The 15,520-nt window shown below is 47.0% G+C and overlaps 1 protein-coding gene and 1 non-coding gene across 2 annotated transcripts in view; one reads left to right on the top strand and one right to left on the bottom strand.

Annotated features, from left to right (window-relative positions):
• The first annotated feature begins 988 nt into the window (after positions 1 to 988).
• The window catches only part of MAN2A1 (mannosidase alpha class 2A member 1), a 177,808-nt gene continuing 163,276 nt past the window's right edge, over positions 989 to 15,520 (top strand). The window contains exon 1 of the mRNA XM_062212295.1: positions 989 to 1,597. Within this exon, the coding sequence (XP_062068279.1) occupies positions 1,463 to 1,597 (135 nt within the window). The 5' untranslated portion in view covers positions 989 to 1,462. The remainder of the gene's footprint in view (positions 1,598 to 15,520) is intronic.
• Positions 9,801 to 9,931, bottom strand: LOC133774728 (small nucleolar RNA SNORA63). Its single transcript, XR_009868126.1, has one exon. It is a non-coding gene; the product is annotated as a small nucleolar RNA SNORA63 (small nucleolar RNA).

The raw sequence follows: 15,520 nt of genomic DNA, 5'->3' as shown, positions 1-15,520 counted from the left end.
AAGGAAGGAAAACCTATGCTAGAGGCCCAGATCCATTGCCACAGCGCAGCAACTAAGGGTGACTCTGGAGCCGAGGGGCGACGCCATCGACCCTCGGCCCAGGCATCACTTCTCAGATTCCCCTCCTCTGTCTACACCCGCCGGGAGCGGCCTGTGGGAGGCTCCTCTCCCCCAGGTTTCACCGGGACGTAACAAAAGGCAAGGGAGGAAAAGAGGAATCCGGACAGAATTCGCAGCCCGCGCCTTCCGAGGCGCGCTCCACCCGGGTGCTCCGGGACAGCAGACGCGCGCCTCGGCACCGGGAAGCAACCTGGCCGCAACGCGCGCCGCCGGCCTCAACTGCTCAGCCGCCGCCGAGGTCTTCCTGCCGCCGGGCCGAGGGCGGGCGGACGCGGGGCGGGCCCGGCGGGCGGCGCGCCCTGATTGGGCGCCGGGGGGCCCGCCCCCTCATCCCGGCGCGTCGGGAGGGCGGGGCCGGCCGCCGCTCGCTCGGGGGCTGCGGGCGCCCGTTGACCCAGCGGCCGCCGCGCCGCCGCCGCCGTCTCCGGCTAGTGGCGGGCGCTGCTGAGGTGCCGGGTGGCGCCGGGGAAGCGGCGCTTCCCTTTGCAGCTGCGGCCGCCATCTCCGCGCTCGCGGGGCGGGAAGGAGGGAGGGGCTCGCAGCTGCAGCCGGAGCTGGAGCGGGCTCCTCTCCGGGGACGGTCCTCGCCTCAGGGCTCTCCTTTTCCTCCCGCCCGGCGCCGCCGCCGCCGCCGCCGCCCGCCCCCGGCGCCCTCCCTGAGGCGGCGCGGGGAAGGTAGGGGCGGCGGGGGGCGCCCGAGGCCGGCGCGCCTTCGCGCTCCTGGGGAACTCCTGCCGGATCCGTGCGCCCGGGCGGACGGCGGCGCGGCGGCAGCGGCGGAGGCGGCAGGAAGAGGCTCGGCCGCGAGCGGCGGGGGCGGTGCCGCGGGGGCGGACCCGGCTGTCCCGGCGCTAAGTTGTGGGGCCGGGCTCCTCCCCATCCAGTTCCTCCCCGCTCGGCTCCTCGCACCCAGCTGGGTTCCGCGGGCCCGGGGCCGCTCGCCCAGCGCCTGCTCTGGGTGGGGAGGACGCGCCTGCCCTCGTCGAGAAAACTTTTCCTGCCGACTCGGTCGGGGGGTGGCGGTGACAGGAAGTCGGGGGCAGCGACCTCTCCTCCGCGCGCCCCGCGCGCCCTGCCGGCTGTTGGCGCCGAGCTCGGATCAAGTTTGCGCCGGCCCCTTCCCGACTAAGGGCGAGTCCCGTCCGGAGAGCGACGCCCGGCCCCAGGAGGGCGGCGGGCCGGGGCCAAGGCTGAGGGCGCGCCGTGGCGCCGGGGACGGCGTGCGGAGCGGGGCCCGGACCCGCACCCGCAAGCGCGGCGGGCGCGCAGCCCGGGCGCAGGGAGCCTCCGGTGGCCGCCTCCGGGTGAAGACGATAGCGTGGCCTGGGTTCTAGCGAGGAAAATGAAGTTAAGCCGCCAGTTCACCGTGTTCGGCAGCGCGATCTTCTGCGTGGTGATCTTCTCGCTCTACCTGATGCTGGACCGGGGTCACTTAGACTACCCCAGGAGCCCGCGGCGCGAGGGCTCCTTTCCCCAGGTAAGCGCGGGGGCCAGGCCCATCCCCGGGTCGGGGAAGGGTCGCCCTGCGGCCACGGCGACCCGGGGACCTCCGCTTCCCGGGCGCGCCTAGTTACCAAAAAGTGTCGCGCGCGGGGAGAAGTGGCCGTGATCGCGCACACGCGCCCGGACCGGGCGAGGTGGCCGCTGGCACCTGCCGGGGGGCGCGGGTGGTCCCTAGTACGTGGCCCGTGGTCCTCCCGGAGTTCAGTCGCGCGCGTCTCATGGTGGAGACGGATCGAGCCGACCCGGACTAGGCGGCTTTTTTGCCGTCTCCACGGTCTCCTACGAAAGAAAAAAAAAAGTTTATTTCGTGCCGCGGCTCTCTTCCATGTGGTTCTGTGGGGCTGACTTCAGTGTCGTCATTGTGGATGGGGAGCTGTTGCATCGGGTTCGTTCGGAGCAGACGTGGGGAGCCGAGCGGGTAAGCGCGTGTCATACTCGGGCCAGAAGCGGTGGGGCGCTCGGCCCTGCGCCCGCTGGTCAGATCGGCCGACGCGCGGAGAAAACGACCCGCCCGAAGTCTTATTTAAAGTGACTAAAAATAAGCCTGACGGACGTGGTTCTGTTTGGAGGGTCCCCTTTCTCCTTGCTTGCCAATGACCTGTACGCTTCGGAAATGTTAGTGAAAGGAGGTGTTGTGCCGAGCGTGCTGTAACGAATGAACCTAACCTCGTCGCCTCCACGACTTCGGCGGCGTGGAGAAACCTAGGATGTCCCTGCTGGATTTTTGTTTTTGCCGTTGCTTCTGTCTGGTATGCTAAGATAAATGGCTTTTGTTGAGTTGAAATTAAAGGGCAAACTTTACTTGAGTTACTGTGCCGTGCAGAAAGACCCCCCTTATGGATGTTGTCATCAGTACAGAGCCCTGCAAGCATTTTGCAGGTGCGCGGGATTAAACGTCTTGTTGCAGACAGGCGTATCAACATTTTTCAAAGCTTGTGCTTCCCTCGGGTTATGTGATAGAGGAGATACAGAATCAGCCCCATGGGCTGCCTCTAAACCTTGAGCTTACAGTTTGTCCAGTGCTTGTTGATGAGGTTGGAGAAAAGGTCAGCATGCCCTGTTCTAAGCTTTGTTTCTATTTCTCTTGTACACTTTGGATGTTAAACTTACTATGATTTTTGTCACCCAGTACCCCATTTTCAAAAGTTTCTTCATTACAGAAAAACAAACAAAAACCCCTAAGCATGGAAAAGCTTTACTTACAGTGTTGTCTTGAGCAGTGTCCTTTGGGTCTAACTTGGTGATCACTAGAACGTGATTTATGCAAACATCTGTACCAGCTTCTCTGGCAACCTTGACATTTTACTGTTTCGAAAGAAGTGAATGACTCATTCAGTTACTAGGAAAGCTTAGGCCAAGTTAATTGCAGTATCTTACTATCCATCTCTGGCGCTCGTTGAGGGGCTGACATTCTGCTTAAAGTGTAAAGGATTTGTTGAAAGTGACAGAAACTGGAAGAGAGAGCAGCCCTTGTGTGTGTGTGTGTGTTTGTGTGCTGTTCCTTGTCTAAGGGAGAAGGTTTGGGAGGTGGGCTTCTCTCGGTTTTTCTAAACTGGATTTTCACTGCAGGAGGAAGGTATCCTTTACTGGGTTAGTGTTTGGTTCCAGAGTTTATTTTGGGGCAAAAATTATCGAAACCCATGCATTTTTTTTTAAATACACATTTTTCCACATCCGTGAACTTTAAAAAAATTATTCTAGAGATGGGGTCGAGGTGAGGGGGATAGGGATAGAGACAGAGAGAGATAGAGAGACGGGAGGGCAAGAGTTCCTACCCACTGGTTCACTCCCTAGGAGCTGGGGGTGGCAGGCCAGGGTAGGGCTGGGACCAGTGCCAGAAGCCAGGTCTCCCATGTGGTTACTAGAACCATCACTGCTGGGTCCCAGGATCTGGGTTGGTGGAAAGCTGGAGTCAGGAGCCAGAGCCAGGAATCCAACCCAGGCACTCTGGTGTGGGATGTGAGGGTCTTAACTTCCAGGCTGCAAGCCCCCTCCCTTCGCTCCTTTCCATGAGCTCTCTTGTGAACATGGATTTCAAAGCTGCTAATCTTTTCCAGTTTCCATGAACTTTTTGTAAGACCCATGTATGTCTTTTTAGACGTCTAGTGGAATGATTTCTCTAGAAGGGTGTTGACTTTCTCTAAACTGGACACATTGTAGTGTCCTTTGGGTGCTACAGAACTTCAGGAACCGATAAGATCCATGTGGTAGGTAGGATGCTTTTAAAGACCATCCTACGTGGAGAACAATATGTGTTCCGGTTTTGGGCTTTTGTTCTTCTCCCCCTCTTGGTGACTGTGTTTCCTAGCTCTTGGCCGCTCTGGCGCAGGAGATGTCTGGCTGGGGGTGCTCCTTTCTCTCACCCCAGAGCAGCTTTCCTTTCCACCTTTGAGAATGTCTTCTGGTCACAGAGCTTTCCCAGCCTGTGTTTCTGTGAGGAATTCCTGAGCAGGTTAGAGACAGCAGGTGGCCTGGTCTGTTTTAGCTGCTGTGTAAATTTCAGGGTTAATAAATCCCAGCTCAAAAATGGATGCATTTGCACTGTGAGTGAGAGGCTGGCTGGGGGCTGACTGTCCTGGAACGGCTTTCTGATAGCTTGTCAGAGTTTGTGACTTTGCACAGGAGAAACATCACTCTGGGCTCCCTGACGTTCCTCGTGCTTTCTCACAGCAGATCTTACAAGGGGCTTACTCTACTGCGTGGATAATAAGATGCCTTATTCCTGTCTTGGGTTTGGATCTGGGGAATTCATGAGTCAGGCTTTGTGTAACCAGTGATCAGCCTCTAAATTACCAGTGAGCACACGGCCATAGGGATTAATATTAACTTTGCAAAGCTCTACAGAAGTGGTTGAGATGGATATAAAATGCGAAAGTGAGGTTCAGACTTTTATCTTTGTACCCAGATAACATTTACTAAGTGAGAAAGTGAGAATGTCTTTAAGTATTTGATAGCCTTTGGTAGGGAATCTTTATGCCTTTTTTTTTTAATGTTTATTGTGAAACATAATACACATTCAAAAATGTGCTTAAAAGCTTTATGTCACTACCACTTTTTTTTTTTTTTAAGAGTCCAGTCCAGTAGCTGTTAATAAAGATTGACTTATGGGAGACCTTGAATCCAGCTTTCTTTCCTTGATTTTGTAAGTCTATAAATCTTAATGACACAGAAGAAAAACAAGATCTCTCTCCTTCTAGTGCGCTGTATAAAAATAAAAAATAGCACTTGTTGCTGGGGTTTGTCCAGGTTTGTATAAGGGGGTTTGCCTTGTTTTGGGGGATGTAGTGCCTGAGGTCTGTGACTTTGGGGAAGTAGTGAGGTACCTTTGACCATGGTGGTGATCCAGCAGTTAGCAGTGGGTGAAATCCTCCTGAGGCTGGGCCCCTCCCCTCTCCCTTCTCCTTCCCCCAGGCCGGCAGTCCCCTGAGACTTCCTGTCCACTGTGTTCCTCTAAGACCTAAGCTAACTTCCAGCCCCTCTGCACTGCCTCTGGTGTGAAGGTTTTAAGTTGTAATTTTGTTAAAAACTGACCTGAATGTGCTCAGTCACTGTTATCAGGGTCTAAACAAATGTTTTTGTCAAGATAACTTCAGGATCCTATTTATTAGAAGGGCGTTTCTCAGTTACTCATTAATTAGCATTGGGGCTCTCTGGGCTGTCTGTTACACGTTTTTACTGAGTCAGCTGTTGCTTTTTTTGTGATAGCGGTTCAAACCTTGACCTTTTGGGAAGACTGACGTGGCGAGACCAGAAGTTCCTAAAAGAAGTTTAAGGCTATCACCTGTGTTTTGTTAGCCTTTTCTGTCCAGCAGTCTTAGCTTTTCCTGTTCCTCTGTTTCCGTGGAGGAATCTTAAAGAAAATGTCAGGAGAGACAGTAACTGTGATGATCTGAGCTTGCTGGGTTGTACAGACCTGGTTCTGTTTTTGGCCCCGTCTGTCTTGATGAGCAGATTCCTGATAGTGGCTTTGATAAAAGTTTGTGTAGAACTCAGGAGGAAGAGGAGGAGGAGGAGGAACTCGAAAACAGTGAATTGTACTTATTTTTCCCCACTTTTTGTTAGCAGGTGGACTGGGAGAGGAGACAGAATATTTTAGCTGCCATGAGTTTCTGTTTGAGTTATTAGGCCATGCAGCTTATTTTAAGGTAGAAACCATGTTTCCGCTCAGAGCAGAGCCGTTGATGATCATCCTGTACAGGAGCCCACTCCTGGGGCTTGCATGGTGCAGTATTAGCCTGGTGCGTGCAGTCTGGCTCTCGAAGTTATATTATAGCTTTTCTGAGAGTATGCATTTAAGTTGTTATTTGCACTTTTCTGCAGGCAAGTACCTACTTTACCTAGTAAATTTGAGGAGTCTTTCAAATGTTCATGGAAAATGCATATTATGAAAACAAACCATGGGTGGATTTTATCAATTTTCTACACCAAAATAAACGTATCTGCGTATTTAGAAATATTAGGTTAAATGTTATTAAATTAATATTGTAAGTGCAACATTGAATGTAACATGTATTTGTATTATAAAGAGTAATATAAATATTAACATTAAACTTGAAAATCAAACATTATTTTCTAATGAAAAGATGACCTTTAAACACTTCCGTTTAAAATGGTACTGACTGTACCTGTCGCAGCCTGTGTCTCAGAGCCTCACAACCTTTTCGCTGTGGCCATTCAGAGTGGCGGAAGTCCTATGCATGGTTGATGTTCAGCAGCTTCCCTGCGTTCTGCCCAGGATATGCCAGCTGCACTTTCTGTCTGTCTGTCTGTCTGTCCGCCGTCATCTCTCAGACACCGTTGAATATTCCCAAGGGGAAAATCCATCCATCCCTGTTGAGAAGCACTTTGGCTGTGGTCTAGCCAGAGGCCTCTCCTTTCTGCCCAGAGCACTTGGTTAGTGTTTTGCATTCTAGGAAGGAGTGACCGAAAGGCTTAGTTTTAATACTCAAAAGGAAACCTAGCAATATATGAACTGCGCTATTTCTCTGGGTGCTGAAAGTTCACATATTTAGGATTCTATTTTTCAATTTTTTACAAAAAAGGGTAAATTATGTACATATGCAAGTTAAGGAAAAAAATGGAAATTACGTGGGAACTTATTTTTTTTTAAAAAAATCTTTACCAGTTGGACTTATTCTGAGAGAAGCTTACAGTTAGGTGGCAGTAAATAGATCACCTTTTACTCTACAAGGCAAAGTGGAGGCTGGCAGTAGTCCTGATTTATACCCCTTGCCTTTCAGCATAGGGAGATCAGAAACATTCATTGGTAACAAGGTTGTATAAAAGTCTTATGCAAATATAATTTTGAGATTCTGAAATTTTCTGTGGCAGACTATTTACTTTTCACAAGTGTATCGCTTTACTTCCTTCTGTTAATTCTGATGGTTGTGTTAATTGCATTTTGTATGCCTTCTTGAAATGGGAAGAAACAGGGAGAGAAACCAGAAAATGATGTGACTAGAGACTCCCCTCCTGTTCGTGTCATCTTGTCCTCTAAACAGCATTTTGTGAGAAACAAGGACGAGGTGGGGACAAGTAAAAAAGTCTTGGAAAATGTCTCCCGTCTTTTTCTTCTGTCCCAAAGGCCTCTGGTCTTGAGCTCTGCCTAAGTCAGCTGTTAGCCAAATTGGCCTGCTGTTTTCATAAGGCAAGGAGCTTGGAATGGTTTTTACATTTTTTAAATGGTTAAATAATGTTTAAAATATCCACAGTCATTGGCCTATGAATGGTCTCTGGTGGCACTCACACTACAATGGCAGTTGAATAGTTGGGATAGAAACTGGCCCACAATTCCTCCCCACCCCAAATATTTGCTATCTGGACCTTTTCAATAGAAGTTTGCAAGTCCTTGCTTTCAGCTGTATTTCTCTGATAACAACATTGGACGCGAACTATATGGTTAGATCTGTTGAAGCAAAGGTGGGTTAATTAAAAAAGAAACACACAGGGCCAGCGCTGTGACAGCTGGTAAAGCTACCACCTGCAGTGCGCTGGCATCCCCTATGGGTGCTGGTTCAAGTTCCAGTTCTCTGTTATGGTCTGGGAAAGCAGTGGAAGATGGCCCAGTTCCTTGGGCCCCTGCACCCGTGTGGGAGACCCAGAGGAATCTTGGCTTCTGGCTTCGGATTGGCACAGCTCCGGCCATTGCAGTCAGTTGGGGAGTGAACCAGCGGATGGAAGACCTCCCTCTCCTTCTCTCTGCCTCTCTTTTCATGTAACCCTGACTTTAAAATAAATAAAGAAATCTTAAAAAAAAAAAAAAGAAAGAAAGAAAGAAACACTTCTCATCAACTGCTTACTAAACAAGTGTGGTTGTGAAGCCTGTATTTTTATGTGTCATTCCAACCTGGTGTTGTCTCCATGCTTCATGGGTTTCCAAGTGTCCTTGGGGAACTTCATGCTGCACGTGGACTTGCTTGACTTGTTTAATTTGTTTCCCTTCTATCACCTGAAGCTTTCTCCTTCTAGGACTGCCCTGGGAGTGAAGGTTCTGAACCGTGAACCATGCAAAATTGATCTGTAACTTCAGCACTGAAAACCACGACTTTATAATTTTTTGGAGCTGCTGTAAATTCACAGGTGACCCGAATTCCGAGCCTAATCTGACTGTGTGAGCGAGCATGGTAGAGGAGAGATCACACCGTGGTGGTGTCTGCATAAGCCATGGCAGGACTCTGGGGCCCTACAGTTGCTCTGCTTGGAGGCCAAGAACCATCAGGCGCTCAGCATGGGCCCAGGCTGCCTTTCTGCTTCTCAGAGAGGAGTTGAGTCCTGCTAGCTTTCATCCTTTTCTTCATTCTTCAAAATGATGTGTCACTTTATTCCCCTTTGTATCTTCAGAGTTCTAGTGTCATTTTTAAATTGCAGTAGTCTTATTTTGAACAAAAAAGTGAGTGTAACACAGCTCATCAGTTAGTGTTTACTGTTAGTGTTAAGCAGAGATTTTAACACCCCCCCCCCCCCCATTTTTAAATGTCTGCTTTCCTGCAGTTTTCTTGTGTGAATGGACTTCCCACTGGCTTCCTTTGCAGATAGGCACCTTTGGAATAGTTTTTAGACCCCAAATCTAACCCCAACCTCTTCTCTTTCCATTAAACTTTAGTGTCCTGATTTAGGAGTTTGGAGAGCTGAGGACTTTGTTGATGATTTTGCCTTTCAAACACTTAAGCATTCACAAAAAACTTGCTTTTAAATTCCATTTTCCAAGGATTAAAATATTTATTTATTTGAAAAGCAAAAGAAGCAGCCATAGACAGAATTGGGAGGCAGATGAGATATCTTCCATCTGCTGATTAACTCCCTAAATGTCCACAGTAACAAGGCTGGGCTGTCCACAGCCCTGAGATGGGAACTCGGTCTGGGTCTCCCATATGGACTCAACTGTTTGAGCCATCACTGCCACCTCCTAGGGTATACATTGGTACTGTTAGCTGGAATCAGATGCACGGGTAGGCACTGCTTCTGTGTGGGATATAGGTGTTTCATCAGCGGTTCTGTATGTAACCTTAAATATATGTTTGTGTCTCTGTTTTGATTTTGCTCCAAAATTGTGTTCTGTTACAAAAGATGAGGAATTTAATTCAGGACCTTCTTATTCTAATTTATTAAAAGTTTTGCGTTTAACTCCTGTTTAATATACATTGATAAGTTTTAGTGATGTAATCGCTTTTATTTTCTTGATCTATGAACTTGAGAGGTTAAAGTCTTGAGTCCCCCTCCCTCCACACACTATATCAGATGAGAGAGCTGGCACTTGATCTTGTATTCCCTTTCTTCCATCTTCTCATTTCCACCCTCTCTGGGCCATCTGTTCACTCCCCAGTCGGCAACAGTGGCTGGAACTGCGCCAGTCCAAAGCCAGGAGCCACGATTCCTCTGAGTCTTGCACGCAGGTTCAGGGGCCCAAGGAACCAGGCCATCTTCTACTGCTTTCCCAGAGAGCTGGATTGGAAGTGGAGCAGCCAGGTCTCGACCCGGCATCCATATGGGATGCCATTGCTTCAAGCCAGGGTGTTAATCCATTCTTTTACATCACCTCCCCCCACTTTTAAAAATATTTATTTATTTATTTCAAAGGCAGAGCTAGAGAGAGGGATATTTTCTTTTTTTTTTTTTTCCCTGCAAATAAAACAAACTTTTATTCAAAAATCACTGCTCAGGTCACTGAATTTATCAGCTTGTATGAGACCAAGCGTCCCTGGCTGCTACAGGGGTAGAGCAGACAGGTATAGTAAGAAACAACCTTACTTTGAGCAGGGGGAACGACAACACAGCACTAAGCAGCTATATTGTAGTCTGAATCCTGCTTCAGGGATATTTTCCATCTGCTGGCTCAGTCTCTAGATGGCTGCATTGGCCTGAGCTGGGCTGATCCGATCCAAAGCTGGGAGCCAGGAGCTTCTTCCAGGTCTTCCACCTAGGTGCAGGTGCCCCAGCACTTGAGCCATCTTTTGCTGTTTTCCCAGGTGCGTTGGCAGGGAGCTGGATCTGAAGAAGAGCAGCCAGGACTTGACCTGTCGTCCATATGGGTTGACAGTGTCACAAGTGGCAGCTTTACCTGCTGGACTACCACAATGCTGGCCCCTCCCCAAACCTTTTCCATCTTCTGCATTTCATTGTGTGCTTAATGTGCTGTAACTTTACAAAAATTTACAATCAGTAAACAAAGGATACAGGAGTCCAGTTAGAAGGAATGAGTTCAAGAGCTCTGTTTGTATAACCTGGACTGTATAATAATATGTATTATAGGGATCTTACCATAAATAATGGTAAGTATGAGTAATTAGTAATTTTTTTTTTTTTTACAGGCAGAGTTAGACAGTGAGAGAGAGACAGAGAGAAAGGTCTTCCCTCTGTTGGTTCACCCCCCAAATGGCTGCTACGGCCGGCGCGCTGCGCCGATCCGATCCGAAGCCAGGAGGCAGGTGCTTCCTCCTGGTCTCCCATGCAGGTGCAGGACCCAAGCACTTGGGCCATCCTTCACAGCCTTCCCGGGCCACAGCTGAGAGCTGGACTGGAAGAGGAGCAACTGGGACAGAATTCGTCGCCCCAACCGGGAGGATGGGCCCAGTGAGCCACGGTGACGGCTGAGTAATTACTAATTAATTAGCTTCACTGAGTTTTCCACGATGTCTGGAGTCTGTGTATTTCAAAACAACATGTACATGACAAATGTATAGTTTTTGTCAATTAAAAATAAAAAAAGAAAACCAGTTAACATTATCTTGACCTTCATAATAATGTGAATATTATTCATTGCATATCAAGTTTGGCCTCAGAGAGAAGGAAGGTTAATCTTGGATTGTTAAACCTGTGCTACTCAGGGAAATGTTCTAAACATCAGAGCAAGTGAATTCTCTTATCTTCTGTTCCAGCTGCTGAGAATTATGCTGTCTTTCAGTTTTTTCACATCTGGACCATGACTTCCTCATATAGCTTTTTGTTTTTCCTGTCTATTTCTAATCCTTTCCCTTTTTCTTACTGACAGAGGAAATGGAAGTTATTGAATCCTATCTATTGAATCTCATTATTTTAAAAATAGTTTGACAACTCAGCATGCATCAATATTGTAGTCCTTTGTGTTTCTCAGGGTTGAAAGCCTTCCCCCTCCCCCCTTTTTTGATTTTGTCCACAGTTGGTATTTATTGTAGTTACTGTGTTTCTTCCAGTGCTGATAGTGTTTTGTTTGCTTTGTGATGGGAAACCTGTCCCTGCAGGGTGAGCATCTAGGGGCCTGAAGTAGTTCCCCTCTGTGTGGGATCTGGCTTTGGAGGTGACATTTTTACCTGTGTAATACTAGAAGATGGAGACTTGAGAATGTGAATCATTCTCAGAAGCATTTTCTACATAAAAAAATCCCCCAGTTTGCATTTTTAGAAGGTTATTTTTAGTAGTTATTCTTTTAACAGCCACCACCATTCCAGAAAAGTTCCACAGAAGCCTATGAAAAAGTTAGATATAGGGGTCAGTATTATGGTGTAGCAGATAAAGCCACTGGCTGCTCCACTTATGATCCAGTTCTCTGCTAATGCGCCTGGGGAAACAGATAAGGATGGCCCAAGTACTAGGGCCACTGCACTTACATGGGAGACCTGGAAGAAGCTCCTGGCTGCTGGCTTTGGGCCAGCCCAGCTCTGGCCACTGGGGTCATTTGCGGAATGACCCAGTGGATGGAAGATCTCTCTTTCTCTCTTCTCTCTCTCTCCTCTCTCTAGCTCTGCTTTTTCAAAATTAAAAGAGTTAGACATAGAATTTTAGAGTGTGGTGGGCCCATCCAGCCCAGTTAGTTTAGCCCTTGCTTTTTTTAGGTAAGAGCACTGAGCCACGTAAACTAGACCTTATCCATTTGCCCAGTCATAACATCCGTTGGGTTTGCATCCTGACCTTGTAAGAATGGCCTTTGTGCTATATTCTATACCCATCATGTGCTTGAGAACTTACTGTGTAGTATTACAGAAATTATGGTGGACATACTAGATATGTTACTTGCCTTGAAAGAGCTTCTTAGTTATTTTGGAAACCCAGCTACCTTTGGTGGAATAATTTGAAATAGTTAAGTGCTATTTATTCATAAAAGAGTTAGAGGTTAGATGGTGCCTGGTACAATGTAAGTGTTCAATAAATGTTAGGAGATGGGTAGAGTACCTTTGACATCCCAGGCACTATTCTAGGTTCTGGGAATAAAGGAGCTAAGCATAAAACAAGAGTGGTGATCTTGCTTTATATCCTTTATATATTTGGAAGGAAGTTCAGAAGCAGAACTAAGTTCTGATGATGACCTAGCTCAAATTAACCAAAGGAGAGGGGCAAGGAACTAAGCTTTTCCTAATGGATGAAACCCAGAGGGAGAAAGTACATTGCTCAGGTGCAGTACAGAGCTTTGAAGGCTTGGAGTCCCACAAGAGCCCGGCACCTGAACAGGTGGGAAATTGGCTTCATTTAGAATCAGTGTTTGGTGCTTGTCAAGAGTAGTTGGGAAAACATCATGGTTGGTAGTTTGGGATCAGACTGTGAATCACCCTGGGAGTCAGACTGAAAAATTATGAGTTGGATGGTAATGAACCACTCAGAATGCTTGAGAAAAGCAGTGTTAGGGAATAAATTTTGTAGAAAATTTTAGGCCTGGAATGGAGCTAAGAGAATATTCAGCCTAGATTATTCTGGTAGAGTGTGTAGGAAGACTCAGAAGCAGGAAGGCAGCTGGGAATCTGTTTGAGGTAAGGCAGACAGAAGGCAGTGAATCCCTGTACCAGCAATGAATTGGCTATAATCGAGACATTTCAGAAGGAGAAGCACCAGGGCTTTCTAACAGATTTGATAAAGGATAATGCTGGGTGGCTTGAGTCAAAATTTTCTCCCACCTTTTTCCTTTGGGATGTTGGAGATTGGAGACTGGTTGTACCTTTTGCAGGAGGAGGTGGAGTGAGATGTAAGCTGCTTTGGGAAATCATGCTCAGCTTCACTTACTGTGTGGTGGGCCTTAGTGGAAACAATCCAGTGCATTGGAGTGAGGGATTGGGGAGTAGGGGTGGGGTGGGGTACAGTGGGACAGGGCAGGCTAACCTGGTGGTCATCAGCAGAGTGGAGGCAGAATGAACTCACCCTGGGATTGTGCTTGGTGAGAAAACAGCAGAAAGCCAAGTGCATTTCTTGTAGCCAAGAGCCCTGCTTCTTACATGAAGATTATTGTGCAGCAGATGTTAATGAAATAAAGCAGCTTGTATTCAAATTGTCAGAAACTGGCTCATAGAGCAGCATCAGATAAGATTATCATAAGGAAGGGTTTCAAAGAAGCATTTCAGTAGGATATGTAAAAGGACCCTTTTCATTTTTGGCACAAATTATGAGACTAAAGAATTTCTAGGTTATAAGATAAAAAATAGATTATTCTCTGTTTTTGTATATGGAGTAGGAGGTGGGAGATGGGAAGAGAGTTGGTGGAACTGGGATGGGGGAGAGAGTGATTGATTTGTTAGGGATCAAAAGACTGGCTTGTAAGCTCCTGGTTCTTGTGAAGGTCAGACCAATTTCTGAGAATATCCCCAGCGTGCATCTTGTGTACAGTGTGAAATAGCCCCTCTGGTTGTTTGAGGGTCAACTCTGTGAACTAAAAAAGTAAAATCCGTCCTTGACCCTGAGCTACTTCTTGTAAATTTGTGGAGCCAATGGTTACCACACTCAAGATGCAAAGTAGTTCTTGTGACTTTCAGGTAGTTCTTGTGACTTTCAGATTCAACTGGTAATTGTTTTTAAGAATAAAATTTGTAAGCAACCCAGGGACTCTGTCCTTAACTCATCTTTGATAGCTGATGATGTGATATTTAGGAGCCAGCATTGTGGGTTAAACCAGAGCCTAAGATGCCAGAATTTCATTATTGGGTCATTGATTCGAGTCATGGCTGTTCCACTTCCGATCCAGCTTCCTGCAGATGTGCCCAAGAAAGCAGCAGCAGATGGCCCAAGAACTTGGGCCCCCCTGCCACTCACATGGGAGACCAGGATGGAGTTCTGTGCTCCTGGCTTTGGCCTGGCCCAGTCACAGCTGTTGTGGCCCTTTGTAGAGTGAAAGAGCAGATGAAAGATCTGTCTATTCTGCTCCCAGCCCCAACCCCAGTAACTCTACCTTTTAAATAAAATGAATAAATTTTAAGAAAAAAAGATAGAGGTCTGCTTTTGTATTCTATTGGATTTGTTGCTTCTTTGGTATTTACTGTATTCCACCATGCCCTTGTAGACCAGTTGGTTCAGCTGCATTTTTGTTGAGAAAGGTGGTAGGAAAAAATTGTAAAGCATTAAAATCTTTGGTGCTTGTATGAAGTAGTTGGGAAATTGAGAATTTAGAGTAACTGAGATGGGGGCTTGCGGAAAAGCCGTCTCCTGCCTGTAAGTGAATTAAAGGACTGATTCAGAAAACGATATGAGAGTAAATGAAATTGAAAGGGGTCTGATTATTTAAAACAGCCCTGCCTTCAGGGGCTCCCCAAACTGTTTCTGTATGAAACAGGACCTCAGACATGTCAGTTGCATTGATTTTCATAGTTTAACACTGTTTAGGTTGACTGGTTTTTTTCCATTACTGAGTCTCTTTTTACATTGAAATTGAATGTGTTGACAGGACTTTTTTGTCAGCAGATCCTAAGGTACTATATATGCCATTACCCCAAGGGGAAGGAGCTTTGGGAGTGTAACTGGATGGTGCATAATGACCCTGTGTACAATGACAGGCATATGTCAGAAAGCACAGGACAGAGACCAGCAGTCATGGATGTGAGGATAGAACACTGGGCCCCTGGGGATTATTCATGTGGCTTCTTGGGTGAGATGCACTGTTATCTCACAGTGCTACATATATGAATACAAATATTAACAATAAGTTTTAAAAAAAAAATCACGGTGACTTAAAAATATTTCTACAAAAAAAGAGTGTTCTGTAGAACAGTTTGGGAAGTGCCGAATTAAAGAAAGAATTCCATTAGTCAACAGTTAATTTGCTTAGCACTGCTTAGTTGCAGTTACTAAATGGATTTGTGAGTAATAAAACTGCATTTTATTAAAATATTTTATAATCCAAACCCTTTGCCCTACTTAAAAACCCTCTCCCACTCACAGTTGTTGAAAGTGTATCCATTTGGAAGAATTTCACCTTGTACAATAGCTTGGTGCCTACAAGGTGGCCTCAACAGGAGGTGGTTTCTTTCTTTCTTTTTTTTTTTTAACTTTTATTTAATGAATATAAATTTTCAGTGTATAGTTTATGGATTACAATGGCTTCCCCTTCCCACAAGTTCCCTCCCACCCACAACCCTCCCCTCTCCCGCTCCCTCTCCCCTTCCATTTGCATCAAGATTCATTTTCAATTCTATTTATATACAGAAGATCAATTTAGTATAAAGATTTC

The sequence above is a fragment of the Lepus europaeus genome, chromosome 15 (assembly GCF_033115175.1).
Source record: "Lepus europaeus isolate LE1 chromosome 15, mLepTim1.pri, whole genome shotgun sequence".
Lineage (NCBI taxonomy): Eukaryota > Metazoa > Chordata > Mammalia > Lagomorpha > Leporidae > Lepus > Lepus europaeus.
This window is presented reverse-complemented; position numbering and strand designations above follow the sequence as displayed.